Raw genomic sequence first — 17,292 nt, forward strand, 5'->3', positions numbered from 1 at the left:
ACTCTGGGTCTGCCGGCTGCAGTAGGTAGTTCGGGATTTGTGGGAAATCTCGGGATTACTACGTGGCTTTTCTGAATTTTCAAAGAGGGTTTTTTGTTGTGCCTTTTACTAAAAGCAGAATTGATGCCCCCTGAATACCGGGGGCATCGCTGGGCTGCAGAACAGAGCTCACAGGCAGCTGGGGAACAGGCTCTCTCCAGTTTCTGCAGGGAGCACGCTAAGGAAAGGGGAGACTGGTGTCTGTAGCCAGTTTATTGCTTCACTTCTTTGCGCAGGCAGAGAGACTGTGGAGCGGGAAGCAGTGGAACCTCCATCACTGCTGACACTCCCCTGACACCTTTCAGACCTGCACACCGACAGAACAAATGCGTCAAGTTGCTGTAGAGCTGGTGGGCTGGGGTACCAGAGAACAGAAGGAGGTTCATCCCTCCTGTGCCATGTGCAAGAGAAAGCATGAACCTTGAAATACATGGAAGTTTTCAAAACAAGTTAAAAGCAGCTTTAGAAAATGCTTCAGTCCTCCATTTCTTTACCAACTGGCATACTGTTCCTAGAGTTAAGATTTTTTTTAAAAATGTGCTTCTGAGTTATGATCTTGCAGGTTTGCTTAAAATAGTAAATAGAAAATGTCAAGCAACCGTGTGACACTGAAGCCGAGTTTCATTTTAACTAAGCAACTCCTCCTTCTACACGTTTCGATGACAGGTTTCTTGTGCAAGCTTCTATCTGTACAACAAACCGAGTTACTCACCTACGAAAGGCTCATCAAACCGCTTACTGACCAATTACCGTGCGGGCTGTTACCCCCAAAGTCACCCACCAAAGACAGAGGTTACCAGCTGTGCGGACATACAAGATGTTGAGGAAGGAGAGGCACATGTGAGGGTTAATGGCAACACTTTTCACTGCAGGCACCGGCGCAGCAGCACTTACATCAATGAGATCAGACAGGTCGTGGATGTAGTACTTGAATACAGATGCATTGGTGGCTTCCAGAGCCAGCAGATACTCGTTTCTGGCCTTAATAGCCTTCAGTCTATTCTCTGTGTACTTCGCCTGGCGCTACGAGAGAACCAAAACCAGAATAAATTTTACAAAGAGGTGCAGCAGGACCAGTAGCATTCTTAGTAACACCAGAGAACACCGAACCAATCTTGCTCTGTTCACACAGCATTTGTTCGTTTGGATCCCAGTTTCCTCAAGACTCAGAATTTAGATTAATTATTTAGATGCTTTGAAGTATTACTACACTAGCCAGCTCTGCATTCGAAGTCTTCTTGTAAAACAGACAGCGGGCTGGGGAAGGTTGAGGGAAGACTGAAGGAACGAGGTGGGTTTATGAGGTTATGGCCCAGCTCCAGCACTACCACAGCAGCTGCTAGAAGCCCATAGGTAGTCTGAGCGCTGCTGCAGGCAGCCCGCCTCGTCCAACGGAAGCTAAGCCTAAACCTGGGCCTTTCAGAGACTAAATGAATCCAAAGATAACTCTTCACCTTCTGCTGGCTTGGAACTCCATGCTGAGCTACTTAACTGACTGACTGATTGCTAAGGCAACTAGTTCTGCCTGCAAAGTCAGTTTGGGGTTGCAGGTCCGACCGTAGTGCAGGTCAGATCTTAAATTGGAGTGAAATGAAAAATAAAAATCTTGTACTCTGTACAAGAAGAAAAAAAAAAAAAACCAAACCCACCACCAAAACATTAACCACAACTTCCAAGGCAGCAGTTGTTACTTTCATCCTCCAACCTCGTTTTAGCTTTTTGTGCCATGCCTGCATAACCTGGGCTAATACAAAACACCCGCCTGTGCTGAGCTGCTGCAAGGTCCCCTCCAAGCACCCTGCACAAGCAGCAAAATGCTACACAAGTACCTTCTCCTTCATTTTCTCTATTTTTTTGACAGAGCTTCGTCGAACATGTTTTTCTTCAAACTTGACGTTGGAAGTTGAGTCAGGGGAGCGCGGCGTCTGCTTGTCCTCTTGTTTCACCGACTTCCCAATCTGCTTTTCTTCCTGCTTCTCTGCCTCCTTCAGCTTGCTCTGAGCACTAATGCTGTCAGCGTTGTACATATGGTAGGTTTTCATAACCTGCAGAAAACGACACACAAGAGTCAGAGCGCCACAGCTGCGTTTGCTGAGGAAGAAAGGGGGTTACCCAACCAACAGTAGGCATACAGATGTTGTGCCTTACTCTACCCGCAAGACCGAGTCTTAGGGAGAACAGCCATACATATCTGGAAAGCTCACCAGGAGGGAGGAAAAAATCCCAAGAAATAAGTCACATGTTGTGACTTTTTTTTTAATTTGGCCAACGTACTGCCCAAACCCACAGATTTCTTTAACACAGCTATTTCATAACATCTGTCTATCACATTTAAAAGCAAGGTATCGCAGCAACGAAGCACAGGGATTTGGACAGTGAGCAGTAAGTCAGATCACTAGGTGAGAGCTAGAAATATCTAAACTAGCAAAACATTGAGGGAAATTTCATAGAATCTCAGAAAAGCATGAGAGAAGATGCACGAATGAAAGCGTGGCTCAGAATGAATCCGAAATCAAAGTGGATTATTTTGCAGCTGCTTCTTTGTTTAACTTTGGCATGCGCCTTCTTGTACATCCAATAAAGGAGTCATAAAACCCAAAAAAAGCTGCAGACTAAATTCTGCCTCCTTACTATTCAAAGGAAATTATATGCCAACGTTGGAAAATGATAGCTTTTCATCAGCAGGTAAATTTTCAGAAGGGATGCCTATCCGTCTTTCATCTGGATGAATCAGCCCTTCAAACACCCCAAGTCTCGAGGAACTGTATGCAAATCAAAAGTCTGAACACAATGACTGCAAAAGCAACTCGGGTTCAATTTGTTTAAATCAAATTTGAGATGTAAAAGTATGTCTGATCATCTGATGTAATAAAAATATTAATAAACGAGTGTGGTTCTTTTGCTCAGGGAGACCTGGACTCTGCACTGTATGGACAGCTTTTATTATAGCACATTTTTTCCTAAGTGGGAACAGATAAATATACCCCAAACTCCTCAAAAACCCATGTGTTTCACAGGATATTCACGTCTACCTTTGTGTTTACAAAACAGAATCAACAAACCAAAGGACATAATAGATAAGCTAGCTTTTTTTATCCCCGAATGCAAAGCCATTCAATTCACATACCAAAGTAAACATTACTATGACATGATCCTGATACGGGGCCTAAAAAATGCACAGCTGTAAAAAGACACCCCAATACAAGCTGTTCCAACATTAATAAAGACCGACCTGCCGGTAACTTATCTAAAATACAAACTCATTTATACCTATTTCACCTTAGTCTGAACCATAACATAACTCCACAGAGGTAGGACGCATGCTCTCTCCTTATGCAGCGATCAGCGAAGGTTCTCAGGTACAAAGAGATGTTGTGTTTAAACATGAAAGAGAATGTGAACGCAGCCAGTACGAGAGACTGTGAATAATTTACACGCACCCTTTCAGCTCCTGCATATGCTTAGACTAGAAAGCAGGCGTTTATAATAATAGATGCAGAGTAATTTCTTTTCTTCTATCACTGAAATTGGAACCGGCAGAAAGCAAGAGCAGCAGAAAAAGAAATCACAGTTTTAATGGTTTTATCCTGCTGACGGTGCCACGTTGGCAGCCTCGAGCTCTGCCCGCCCCACGCAGGCGATGGGTCACTGCTGAGTCACTCGTGCCGGCTGAGGGCAACAGTGTGCTCACGGACTGATGCGCGGGACCATCCGGGCCAAGAACTTACAGGTTGTAACAATCCTCTGTGTTTTACCTGTGAGGAAAACTGCAGATGTTGTTTGTATTCATTCTGCCTGAAAACAGGGATTCTGCCTATCTGCTGGACACCCAGCAGAACAAGCGATGCAAGTATTTCGAAAAGTGCCACTCAAAGCAATCCCACCCGTGATTAAATCGAGTCCGGCAAGACCTTTGATATCATCAGCAGAAACAGGTTTTTCAAAAGGAAAAGAAACTTCCTGGTGAAGGAACAATTTAAAAATTTTACAGCAGAAGCAGTGAATAAATGGTTTTTAAGTTCCTAGCATTAACATCAAAAAATTTCACACCCTACATTGCTTTGGCTATCAAAGGCTGAATGCTGGGAGATCTTCCTTCCAGTGACAGAGAAGTTACCAGGACTCAGTACTCGGCTCACAGACCTGTCAGAGCCTGGGATGCAGAAGCGATGGTGTGTAAACTCCAGTAACCAGCCACCCTACCAACAGCGGTGCCATGTGAACTTGGATTAGAAGTAAACCTCAGTTCCTAAAAGTCTGCGTTTAGAGACAGGTCTAGATACTTCTTCAGGATCCCATCCAAGCACGTTACTCAAAAGTTGAATCAGACTATGCCCTCAAAAAATAATTCCTCGAGATGGCAGCGCTGATGCCAGGCACGGCTGCATTCACACAGCCACCCTGTCCCCAGAGTAACCCGTCTGTCTTTCAGGAGCACCAGCACGACGCAGTTTGCTCGGACGACCGTAAACCAAAGCTGTACCAACTGCAGCGACAGTCCAGTGACCACAGGTCGGCTTCAGAGTGCCCCCAGCCTCCCCGGTACTGCTTGATCCTCTCGAGGAACACAAACCCTCTTTGCCCACTGAAAAGGCTCAATAATGCTAAACACTCTAACCCAGAAAAGGGGGGGGGGGGGGGCGGAAATCACAACCTGGATCCAGTGTGTCACCTCTTCAACTGCCATTGCAGCAGCAAGAACATTTTTCCTACTCCTGAGCCCCCTTTTTCCTCTGAAAGATCAGTCTGAGTATCCGGTTTCAGTGCCCTAATGAAGTTCCCTTCTCTACATTCTGTTATTCAGGAAACTTCGGGGAACTCCCCCTAATACTCTAGGATGGACATTTAACACCAAATTTCATCACAAGGTTGATATGCCATGGCTGGAGAAACATCCCTGTGTCATGACACAACATATCTTTAAGGAAGGATGAAAGAAAGGACATTTTGAGCAACAAAACCACGTGTACATTCTGCTTTTAAAAGAGAACCAAGTCAGTAACAGCTGCAGAAAGCCCAAATTTAATCAAACAACAGGCTTTTCCATTCATCTATGTGAGAAGAGAAATCCCCAAGCAGCACGTGAAGTTTCACGAACACATTCCTTCTCCTTCCCGAGGCAGTGCCCTTCTTGGTGTCTCCAATGGATATAGTGAGAAGCAAAAAGCACAGATGGAAGGCTATTACTCCAAAGGCAGCTGTTTTGCTGAAAGAGTTGAGGAACAAATAAACACGGTGGGTCTCCCCGCTGAAGCTGGACGCTGCCTTTTGTGCGCTCAGACCACACAAACCCACGGACCGAACATTTTTAGTGTATTCGGAAATAATTCTAAGATCTCATACTCTTTTTGAAACCAACACTGCAGCTGTAGCAGGTGAGCATGAAGGTGAGATCTTTCAGAAGCGGAGCCAACACTTAACAGAGCTGAAACAATCTAAGGAGAGAGTGAAAAAATGAGATTTATGGTGCTGTACCGACTGGTGAACACAGGCTGCCTCCAACTGCAAAGACTGCAGGCATTTATCAGCCCTGGTGCTGTAACAGCAGGCCGGGAGGAGTCAAACACTTCTTCCTTCTGCCTGAAAAGATGCCAAGAAGTCAGTTTGATTTACCGTGTAGAGTTCATTCAGGACCTTCATCAAGTCTTCCTGGAGCTGCAATCCCACTTCCTTGCTCTGCAACAAAACAGAGAAATGAAAGTTAATTGGGGAAGATGGTGAAAAGGCGGGGGAAGCCAGCATGCTCTGCATCTACAAATGATTTAGGCTCAATTAAGCACCGGTATTTATGCTGGCAAATCCAATAACTGCTCAGCCCAGAGCCACTTATGGTCAAACTGCACGAACAGTATTCATAAACTATGAATATGTGCACAGCCAGAAAAGCCTTGCAGTATGGAGACAGAGAAACTTCCAGAGAAGGTGGGATTTTCAATAGTACAAGCCTGGAAACACATAGATTTGCCCATTTTAGCAGGATCAAGCAAGACTATGAATATAGGACAGCTTGATATGGAAGCTGAAGAAACACAGGATAAAGCCAACAGGAATGATCTTCCTTTATCAAGCATCATATCACAAAACAGGCAATACTTCAGTTTTGCTGATGTAAGGTACCTCCTCAACAAAGCCAGACCCTGAGGCTGCAGTGACAGCCGGCATCCACCTCCTCCATGCTCCCATCTCCCTCGGCAGTCCTGCTCCTTCCCTTTGACCCTGAACCTCACTCCCAGCCCCTCAGTAGCGCCTGCCAGCCCTTCCCATCCTTATTCCTTGCCCCTCCACCACAAGCTGCCGGTGCCACCCCACCGCAACGATTCTTGAGGAAACGAGGTTGTTAAGACCACAGAATGGTTTGGGTTGGAAAGGACCTTAAAGATCATCTAGGTCCAACCCCCCTGCCATGGGCAGGGACACCTTCCACATTTTCCCACTAATTAGAAATAGCAAATACATCCACTGCTACATGTAACAGGAGTAACTTCATTCAGTTTACAGGCTTTACCCATTCAGTGCCTACTAAGGCAGGGCTTGCCTGACTGATCCTTTGCTATCCGCAGGTGAGAAATACGTAGTATCTACTGGCTCAGGCAAACTTGATAGGCTCAATATTATTTATGCCTACAGAGTTCAGGAATTGAAAATGATAAAGAGGGAATGCAGACAAACTCACATTTAAAAGCAGCCTTTCTGCCTAAGAAGTCAAGATAGCGCTAAGCCATGAGGAAAAAAAAATACCGATAAATTAAAAAGCAAACATAGAAAGATAATTCTAATTATCCTTTTTTGACTACAGTCCAGTTCAGCAGCGCTCAGTTTACTGCGTTTGAGATGACACATCCTTTACTACAGACTGATCAGTATGTTGTGCCCCTTCAGACTAGCCTGGCATCGCGCTGTCGGTAACGGGACATACGAGGAGAAGCATCCACAGTCCTGTGCATTTTCACACCTTCCCGTCCCACGTTCCTTCAACCTGCTCCATAGGCAGCCAGACGTGCTACTGGAAAAACAAGTATCTGACACAGGCGCTGACAAAGGGGAGCATCCTGCTTTTTCTGAGCCTTTAATTTAATTGAAGTGGGCGATTCCTAATCTCCTAGAGTTTGCAGACACAGGATCTACCATTTCTCCATTTGTGAAAGCAGAAACAAAGCTGAAGCGGCTGCTCATCCCTGCAGTGATATGGGTCGCAAGGATTTCACGTCTGCCTTTCTCTCCTCACTGGAGATGATTAATGAAAGTGACTGGCTGGGTCTGTTTTAAATGCCCCGAGCACTGAACTTTTCGCACAGAAGGAGCTTTTCAGCAGCACGCTTCACTGTGCTGGTTAAACTGCCTGGACCGGACCAATCATCTGCCTTTCACCCAGCTCTTTTCAGCCCATTTGCTTATTTCTTGCATAAAATTGTTCATTCACTGTACAAACTGCTGAAGCATCAATTATGCGAAATAGATTAAAATGAATATTTTAATGCATATTCAAGTCGAAGAAGAAAAGACGATGTGTAAGTGCCAAATTGTCAAAACAGAAAACTCTTTGTGCATCCAAAAGAGCTCTCAAGAAAGGAACTGCCAGATTGCTGGACTGGAAAAAGCCTTACATTAGGATGAAGGTAAGACAGATCACAGGTGTCATGCAAACAAGAGCTATGCAACCAACACTGGCAATTTAATGATGCTCCCTGTACTGATTCCACCAAAAAAAAAATAAAAAAAGGTTTGGGAGAAAAAAGCTGAGCTAGCTAACCCTGATAAATGAAAATGCATTGGAGGAAGCAGAACAGTTAGTCTGGGAAAGTCAAATGAAAATGCCTTAGACACTATCAAACATGTGGCTGAGGTGTCAAGTCCACCACCTTCTACAGCACAAAGAGAACTTTCCTGAGGTCCCATGGAGATCACAAGTGCATCCACATTGAAGGTTGATCATCTTCACCGTCACCATCCAGGCATAAGAGATTCCAAGACCACGCTAGAATGTTGCATGGAATTACGGATAAATACACACCAAGGGAAAAAAACAGCAGCCTCTGCAGTAGCAAACATCTCCAGGAATCAAGTTCTGTTTCAACATGCAATTCCATGTTATGTTTTTCAAAGACACACAGCGTTTAGGATGACTCATTTTATAAACAATCTTCCAGGAAAAAGCAATACATAACACCAAATCTGATAAATTCTATTATTATCTATCGCTGGCTGTACCTGCAGCCGGAGTATGTACATCCCTTAACAAGCTGGAGTAAGGGCTTGTGCAGCAAAATCTTATCTTATTGCAGCCTTCCAGTACCTGAAGGGGCCTACAAGGGTGCTGGGAGAGGACTTTTTACAAGGGCCTGTAGTGACAAGACAAGGGGTAACGGGTACAAATTGAAAACCAGGGAGGTTTAGATTAGATATCAGGAAGAAATTCTTCACAGAGAGGGTGGGGAGGCACTGGAACAGGTTGCCCAGAGAAGCTGGGGATGGCCCATCCCTGGAAGTGTCCAAGGCCAGGCTGGATGAGGCTTGGAGCAACCTGGTCTAGTGGAAGGTGTCCCTGCCCATAGCAGGGGGGGTGGAACTAGATGATCTTTAAGGTCCCTTCCAACCCAAACCATTCTATGATTCTATGATCTAATTGGCTCCAATAATAAACTGCGTGTGCAGGTGGGGAGGGGGTATCCCCACAAACCTTGTGTCCTCTGTATCCCATCAGATCTCAACACTTGTCCCCAACCTGGGAGATGATCTAGTCTGACATGCCCCATCAACGTCCCTGGAAGGTGGCACAGTGTGGGATCCCAAAGGCTGGGGAAGGGGCAGAGCCGGTACCACCTCACCGGTGCTGCTGCAAGGCTCCGCGCTGACCCGTGCCAGGCACAGGGCGCCTCTTGGCTGCTCATCAGAGCAGTGATCAACAGACCCAAGAGCACTGCTGGCACCAGCCATGTTGCCCAGGAGCAGCCTCAGTGTTCTTCCCGCAGGCTGCTTTCTCAAGCCTTTTCTTCAGCCCCGAACAAGAAAGCAGAAGCTGCCCCCAACATGCGCGCACACGCGTGCATACACGTACACGCACACGCATGCACACACCGCCCTTTGTTACAACAGGGTGTATATGCTCCATGTGCAGAGCCATAGGTTGCTGCCACCCCTCGCTGGAACACAAATTCCCAGCGCGCCGTGCCAGCTTCTCAACGGCCTCTTTGTTCCAAGCCCTCCTCCCCTCCACCTCCCCTCTAATTTAATCAAGATGTTTTTGGGATCTACTGCAGCACTCGCTGGGCTGTTCCGCATTCCACCAAACATTAACAACTTCAGCTTCAAAATATTTGGGGGGGGGGGAGCTAATAAATACGAGAGCCAAGGAATGCTGTCAACATTTTCTGCCCCGAATCTCAAGCCTCAGTAACGTAGTTCCCAATCTGATAGAAAGATGGTATGGCTTCAAAACGAACCAACCCTGAAGCTCACAAGATGCTCTCTCTAAACTCAACAGCGCTGGGCAGCACTCAGAAACCATTGGTGGGTGAATGTGTAACACTGAGATAAGATCTCTTATCTAGTGCGTTGCCTAAAATTGTGTCAGGCAGTGACAGGGTTGGGACTGGAACCCAAATCCGTCAATTCTGAAACCTGCTCTCTAACAAGACCATTTCTCTACAGCTTTTTAAAAGGAATAATTAAATATAGAATCATAGAATGGTTTAAAGATCATCTAGTCCCACCCCCTGCCATGGGCAGGGACACCTTCCACTAGACCAGGTTGCTCCAAGCCTCATCCAGCCTGGCCTTGGACACTCCCAGGGATGGAGCATCCACAGCTTCTCTGGGCAACCTGTCCCAGTGCCCACCCACCCTCTGCAGGAAGAATTCCTTCCTGATGTCCCATCTCAGTCTCCCTCTTTCCGTTCAAACCCGTTACCCCTTGTCCTGTCACTCCCTGCCCTTGGAAAAAGTCCCCTCCAGCTTCCTTGTAGCCCCTTCAGGCACTGGACGGTGCTATAAGGTCTCCCTGGATCCTTCCCTTCTCCAGGCTGAACCCCCCAACTCTCCCAGCCTGTCCCCATGGCAGAGGGGCTCCAGCCCTCGGACCATCTCCGTGGCCTCCTCTGGACTCGCTCCAGAGGCTGAAAACAAACACTGAGTGTTCTAATGCTTTTTGAACCAACAGTGGGAGCTGAGAGCTAAGTGGATTGAGTTCTTGTTGAGGCCAGTGAGGAAGTTTGTAGAAGGGCATGATCCTTACGTGTTCCTGTCTACAGCAAAGTTACAATAAGGGTATTTATTATGCATCAATTAACATCTACTTACGGCACTTGTTAATGAAGTAAAATTTTCCAAGATCATACACATAGCACTTAAATAGAATTTGCCCATTAAAGTTCATACAATTTCTTGCCTTCACATTCTCATCTAAACAACCAATTCACTGCACAGGACTCCATCACCATCATTCCAATCCACGTTACAGGTGTACCCCTTATCTTACAAGGGTGTGCTCCCAACACAGCCTGTAACCCACCTGAAGCCTGGGCAACTTTTACACAAGTTTCTCCCACGACTTTCATGGGTGAAGCGCTCGGCCATTCCCAGAAGGCCCTACAGAACAGGAATCGTGTAAAGACTTCTTCTAAAGCTTCATACTCTCCAGAATTTAAAGAAAAGCTAGGAAAACAAAAGCTACATCATATAACATCCAATCATATTTGGGGTGATAGGTCATCAGTTTCCAGTTTAACGATCCATTACGCATCGGTCAGTCATATTTAAGTCACAGTTGTATTATCTAGTTTTCTCCACCATTTCACTAGTGATTTGTTTCACCACTATGTCAGTAATAAGGAATTTTCCTTATTACAGCAGAATACTGTCCTCTGAAAAACCATTCCTACACCAAACCACGTCACACCGATGCCTCCCATGCCCGGGGCTTAAAGAGATGCTTCCGACCCACCCCCAATCCCCTTTCTCACTTCTTTTAATCCAGAATTCTGTGCTGATCCTATTGAATCTTGGACTTCAGGCACTCATTCCCAACAAACCAGGAATTTTATGGCTGAGAGCATTCACTCTGGAGAGGGCTACGTTTGCCCTCACTGAATGGGTCACACGTGACACGGGCTTCGGAAGGCGGCAAGACCTACGAGCAAGTGGCGAAGTCCTGTGAAATACTGGAAGTAACGTTCCGTAATTCTGCTCAGTTTTAGTGCTCTGCACGACAGCTTTGTGCGACCGACCTTCCCACACACACCTTCTCAAACTGCTGTGATTGAGCTCCAGGAAAAGACGACCAGCGGGACCACAGCCCGATGAGTGACCTGGAGTGTAAAAGCACGGTTACCTTGTTCTGGCTGACCCGAATGCACGCTGCTGCGGAGACGAGCACACGGATAGGGACAGACAACGGAAGTGGAAACAAAAGGCAGTAACAATGGACTTTCACACACTGATTAGGGTCAAAAGCAGTGTGCTCCTTGCCCGGTCTCTATGCTGAAGTGACGTATGTAGTAAAATCACTGCAGCCGTAGCCTTTGGTATTCGGTGCGTCACCCCGGGCAACAGGCTCCCATCACATCGTTGTATCTCGCCGGGTACAGAGGGTTAGCAGCGTAACAGAAGCCACCCACTCCAAGTACAGGTGGGGAGAAAGCGTGTCGCTAACTCGGAAGCAGATTTATGCACTGCTAACTCAGATAAGAGCAGCACAGCAATTATTTCACTCCCTCTCCCTTCCCCCTTCCCACCTGCTCTAAAAATAAGCGGGTTGGAAAACCAGGAGATTGAATTTCCCCAGTGAGCAATCAGAAAATGTCATCCCACAACAGGCCTCTGTGTTTCAGCTTTTGGGAGGAGAGTAAAAACTACGTTATTATGTCCTAAGGCAGAGGGTGACGCAGCGGGTAAGGATGAGCGCGAGGGCAGGGATACCGCACGCGCTTACCACCCTGCACCTCCGCGACAGCGTTACTTACAGCTTTTGTACATTTACCTGTTTACACTCTTAGGGAGAAATATTTTTACAAAACACCCTGCGTTTTGACCAGCCTGTTTCTTTCACGTGCATGGCTTTTCCACGTCTGGTTTATTTTAAGATTTTTCATGTTCTGGTACCAGTGCAGCAACGAGACACACTGCAGCTGTAAAGTAGGTCATCCGAAGCATGGACCCCTTAAGAGAATTAATAATTCTTTTTTCTTGATTACTGCAAGGCTTTTAACCAGCTCACTGTGGGTTTTTCATTTCACATCAAACACTCTGCACTGCACTAGTAGATAAACTGGATTTTTTTCCACCAGCAAAGGTATTGAACAGGAAGCAAATTTCAAATCCTCAGCTTTGTTTTCTTTGTTCCTTCTTACAGCGTCTCCTCCTACAGATGAAACTGGATACAACAGTGTAAAGGAATGCCACACGCAAAGCAAGACTCGTAGGGCACCCACCCCTCCCTGCCCACACCGCTCTCTGCCGAGGACACATCCCCCTGAACAAGGTGCCCAGCATTACTGCTCCGAGCATCTCCAGTGAGCCCCTGGTTACTGCAGGAAGGAGCCCCAGGCTGAAATCGGAGCAGAAGGGGTATGTTTTAAGCCCCGTAGGACCAATGCTGCACGCAAGGCAGGCGGCAGCAGGGCAGGCGATGCTGAGCAGGGTCTGGCTCTGGCTGGAGGCACAGCTCTAGAAAGAGCCGACTACCAGCCACTGTCCATCCTGAGGCCCCACAGGCACAGGAGCTTACACATACACAGAATACATCTGCCTTTCTGCCTCCTAACACTTTCCAATTGCTTCACAATTTTGTTATGCAAAAATCTGTGAAATTAAAAAAACAAAATCAGTTTAGAAACTGCTCAGTGTGACTGAGGCTCCCACAGTCCATTCTTCGAAAAACATGTATCGTTTTCCTTAAATTTGAGGACGACTATCAGTCTGTTTCTAAGGAAATCTCCAAGAGACAACAGAGAAAGGATGATTAAAGATAGCAAATTAAAGAGACCGCCTCTCAAAAGGCGATGCATGTATAAATAATACCAAGGGATCCCACTAAAGAGATATGTCCGGAGGCACAAAACCTGATAACCAGGTGAGAAACACGTTTGTACCACGCAGAGAAATCAAGGGCCACATTAACATGACAGGGTGCCAGGGGGATAGAGTGAAAAGGGGAAATTGGAACAGAAATCAGCGCAAATGGAGGAATATTTTGAATACCATATATAAAAATATGTAAGGACCACAGTGAAGGATGATAATCTGGAAGGAGCGCTTTCCACAAAAGTAAGCGGCGGAATGAATATGAGTGTGCACGGGAACAGGCGCTGACATCCAAACAGGACAGTCTTCCAGGGGATGGAGAGGTGACCAGACTAGCAACAGGCTTTAAACTTCAACCTTGTATGAAACCCAGGCCTAAATCATTAACTGTTGGACAAACAGGAAAACATTACCTCCATCCCAAGGTGCAACAACTTGTTATTAGGACAATTCCACTGTTCCCTCCCCCAAGTTTTATTTGCTTGAGGACTTATTTATTTGACCGTTTATCTTCCTTTCCCTTTGCAGCAGCGCAGAACTGCATCGGTACCGTTCCTGGGCCAGCGGCACGGCTGGAGCCAAATGCCAGATCCCAGATCCTCACCGACGCCAAAGGGGTTCATCTGCCAGGCTGCTGTAAGCAGCAAGCCCCTTACTGCAACAGCTTTTACCACAACACGTGTTTCCTCAAGAGAAACCAAAGCATGGGGCATGGAAAGAGGACAGTGCTCAAAGGATACGTTTTCAGGAAGACACGGAAGCACGGTTGGTGCAAACAGCCCAGCGCTCAGACATGTAAAGGTTTTGCAGGGAGAGCAAACCGTGGAAGTAAACAAACCCGAGCAGCAGGAAGAAACGGGCCTGACACCCACTGTACATCCAGCCCCACTTGAATGCTGGCTCCGGCAGCACACAGCTGCTCTTATCAGCAAAGATACCTTTGAAGTGGCTGGCAGGCTTCCATCTCACCCTCCAACAAAGACCCTCCACATCGTGACACAGCCCTGGAGAGGGATCTCTTCATCATCAGACAGGAACAGGAACGGAGCCACAGACTGTGCGGGCTTCCTGTGACACCGCAGATCCCAACACTGCAAGAAAACCCCCCAAAAACCCGTGTGCAATGCAGGCGCTGGCGCTGGGATGTCAGGAGTTCAGTGATTTCAAGACAGACTCATCCAAGCTCGACCGTCAGCACTGCTGAGCCCTTCGTGTAACAGCTCCATGGGGTCCACGCATGAACACACACCAACGCCTCAGCCCGAGGGTTTTCCCCCGCAGCCGCTGGAAGAGACAAACCCCACATCGCCACCACCCCTGATGCTCTCCCGGACACACGGACCTGGTTTGCACACCTCGGGCTGCTCCGGCTGCAACACTGGCAGCTCCCAACCCGCTTCCCTCCGCATCCCCGCTGCCCTTGGGGATGTGCTGCCTTCCCAGCACAGACCTTATCGCACCCACCCAGGCTCTTCGCCGCCTTAAGGCTGGATTACAGCTGCGTGCTGTGCTTAGATCTCTCTCCTCTGCAAGGGCTCACCACTTCAGAGAGCACAAGATACAGCCACTCCAGAGTTTGGCAACAAAAGAGATCTGAAGTGCATCCTTTTACCCTGCCTGTCCTTCCCAGCTCACCTGCTCAATCCCAGCATGATACGGAGCACTGATTCAAGACAGCTCTAAACCGTAAGTGACCCAAGAAAAGGATCTCACGCGTCAGAATTTTATTTCAACTGCCCTCAGCAAACGAGCATCTCTAGATCACGGCCCTCTCCGTATTGCATGGCATTATTTACAACCCAGCGAGCAGTCCCTAAATGTAGGTTCCTAGTGCACCTGCCACCAGCCAGACACTCCTAGAACTTTTTTTAGAATGAATTTTCCAAACGGAAGCATAAATAATGTTCCTCAGACTTTCAAGTAAGAAAAGTGTCCATTTTCACATAGATTCCCCATGTAGCACCAGAGACAGACACTCCCAAACCAGCAGCAAGATTGGCAGCACAATTCCTACAGCTCCAATTTCTGGTGGAAGACAGTAAAACCCAAGCTCTTGTGCTGCGCCAAACCCGAGAGCCCTAACAGCATCGCAAGTACGGCTCTTCCTCCTGCCGGCTGCGCTGCACAGCAGCGTGCTGTCGCTGGACATTCCGCCTGCGTCGGACCAGACAGGAGATAGCCTACAATCCGTGAGTGAGCTGGAACAACCGGGTGGCACAAGAGGGGCAGGAATCTCAGGTCTCAGAAGTAATACAGCCAGTTATGTCACTGACGTAGCCTGGCTAATGAGGTCTGGGGAGAAGCTACACAAATTAGCTGAGATGCAACACCATCCTAGTTCAGCGATGCCATCCAGAGCTCGTTCACATTTGGGTTTTGACTGGGAGCTCCAAATTTGCCTTCCACAGCTTTTCAGAACATTGTGCAGCTGGTTCAGTAGCATTATTTTCCATGCAGCTCCCGTATAAACTCCATCTGCTTCAAGACTGCTAAGAGGTGCTCGGTTTCCTGAGCTGGGGCACACTATGGTAGCTCTTCTGCATTAAAAAATGGGAATGGATGTCTCAAAAGTTTAAAAAAGGATGGGATAAGCTGAGGAGAGAAGGAGGAGAATATTCTTCCAGACTTTCTCATCAATATGACTAATTTCCCTTTGGGCTAGCACAGTTCTAACTTCTGGTTAGAAGCTGCTCCTACACATCTTGCCGAGTGACCTAATTATTCTCCTTCAATACCTACAGATACTGACCAAAAAGGTATCCTGGCTTTGCCAGCGACTCGCTGCACAATGCTGGATAAGTGACTTCATCCACTTGTCCCTGTGTTTTCATCCAAGAAAAGGTGCTATTGGCCTGCTTGCAGTCCAGAGGTACTCTGAAGATGATCTGTGCTGCTCTTGGATACATGCAGTACTACAAGGATGCTCACAGGGGTTTTATATGGACAGCATTTTTTTTTAAATACATGAAATTTGAAGCTGATTTGCAATATTTTAACCACAAAGCTGTTTTCTAGCCTACAGCAGCTTTATTCCAATTCGTGCCACTTGCTGTGGCTCAGGAAGGTAAGAATTTCTAGTGAAAAGCCACCAGTAGCAGCAGATCCAAGTTCAGCCACATTTCTGTTTATCAGCTGCTATCTTACTCAACTATGTGACACTCCAGATAAGACAGGATGCAAGTTTTGTTTTGAACCACCCAGCACAAGTGGAAGAGTAATCCAATACCTGCTTTGGCCTTCAGCCAGTTTGGTATGCCTGGCAAACAGACAACACAGTTGGAATTCAGTAACAAGCGCCTTTTGTTTGCACAAATTAATACGGAGTTTGTGTTTGGTCCACGAGAAAGAAACCTGAGGGGTATTTTGTTGATGGTCAGTTATTTGTTTGTTTTTATTCAAGTCCTACTCCCCCAAATACAATACAAAGGGCTGAAAATTAAGATGCTCAGTTTCCAGCCAAACCCAGATGGTATCAATTTCCATGTACTTCTTTGCAGAGACATTTTCTCAGCCACCTTCCCCAAGCGCAGCCCTTGTTGAAATTCAGTGAGGAGATTATTTCTCCTTTGGAAGGATTAGAGGAATTGAAGAGTAACTGCCATTCAATAATCCCATGTAAGTATCTAATCAACCATAACGTAATTACCAGGAAGTTTTAAAAGGTCAAAAAGGCCTTAATGTGACATAACTTGAAAAAGAGAAGGTTCCTCCTCTGCTTGGGCAGTGCCTCAAAAAAAGAAGAAAACCAGAATATAGCGCTTGCATATATTTTTCCTACTCTGTTGCTATCACGGAATGGTTTGGGCTGGAAGGGACCTGAAAGCCCCCCCAGTCCCCCCCCCTGCCATGGGCAGGGACACCTTCCACTAGACCAGGTTGCTTCAAGCCTCATCCAGCCTGGCCTTGGCCACTCCCAGGGATGGGGCATCCACAGCTTCTCTGGGCAACCTGTCCCAGTGCCTCCCCACCGTCTGTGGGAAGAATTCCTTCCTGATGTCCCATCTCAATCTCCCTCTTTCCGTTTAACCCGTTACCTCTTGTCCTGTCACTCCCTGCCCTTGGGAAAAGTCCCCTCCAGCTTTCTTACAGCCCCCCACCCCAGGCACTGGAAGGGGCTATAAGGTCTCCCCGGAGCCTTCCCTTCTCCAGACTGAACCCCCCAACTCTCCCAGCCTGTCCCCATGGCAGAGGGGCTCCAGCCCTCGGAGCATCCTCGTGGCCTCCTCTGGACTCGCT

At 47.1% G+C, this 17,292-nt stretch overlaps 1 protein-coding gene across 1 annotated transcript in view; it reads right to left on the bottom strand.

The window, feature by feature from the left end:
• Positions 1-836: 836 nt before the first annotated feature.
• LOC104506996 (SLIT-ROBO Rho GTPase-activating protein 2B-like) overlaps positions 837-17,292 on the bottom strand; it is a gene marked incomplete at its 3' end in the record, with an annotated part of 63,240 nt that continues 46,784 nt past the window's right edge. Inside the window, exons 4-6 of the mRNA XM_010148151.1 lie at positions 5,653-5,715; positions 1,869-2,084; positions 837-1,062 (exon numbers count right to left, since the gene is read on the bottom strand). Of these exons, the coding sequence (XP_010146453.1) occupies positions 837-1,062; positions 1,869-2,084; positions 5,653-5,715 (505 nt within the window). The remainder of the gene's footprint in view (positions 1,063-1,868; positions 2,085-5,652; positions 5,716-17,292) is intronic.

The sequence above is a fragment of the Eurypyga helias genome, unplaced genomic scaffold (assembly GCF_000690775.1).
Source record: "Eurypyga helias isolate BGI_N326 unplaced genomic scaffold, ASM69077v1 scaffold8070, whole genome shotgun sequence".
In the NCBI taxonomy this organism is placed as follows: Eukaryota; Metazoa; Chordata; class Aves; order Eurypygiformes; family Eurypygidae; genus Eurypyga; species Eurypyga helias.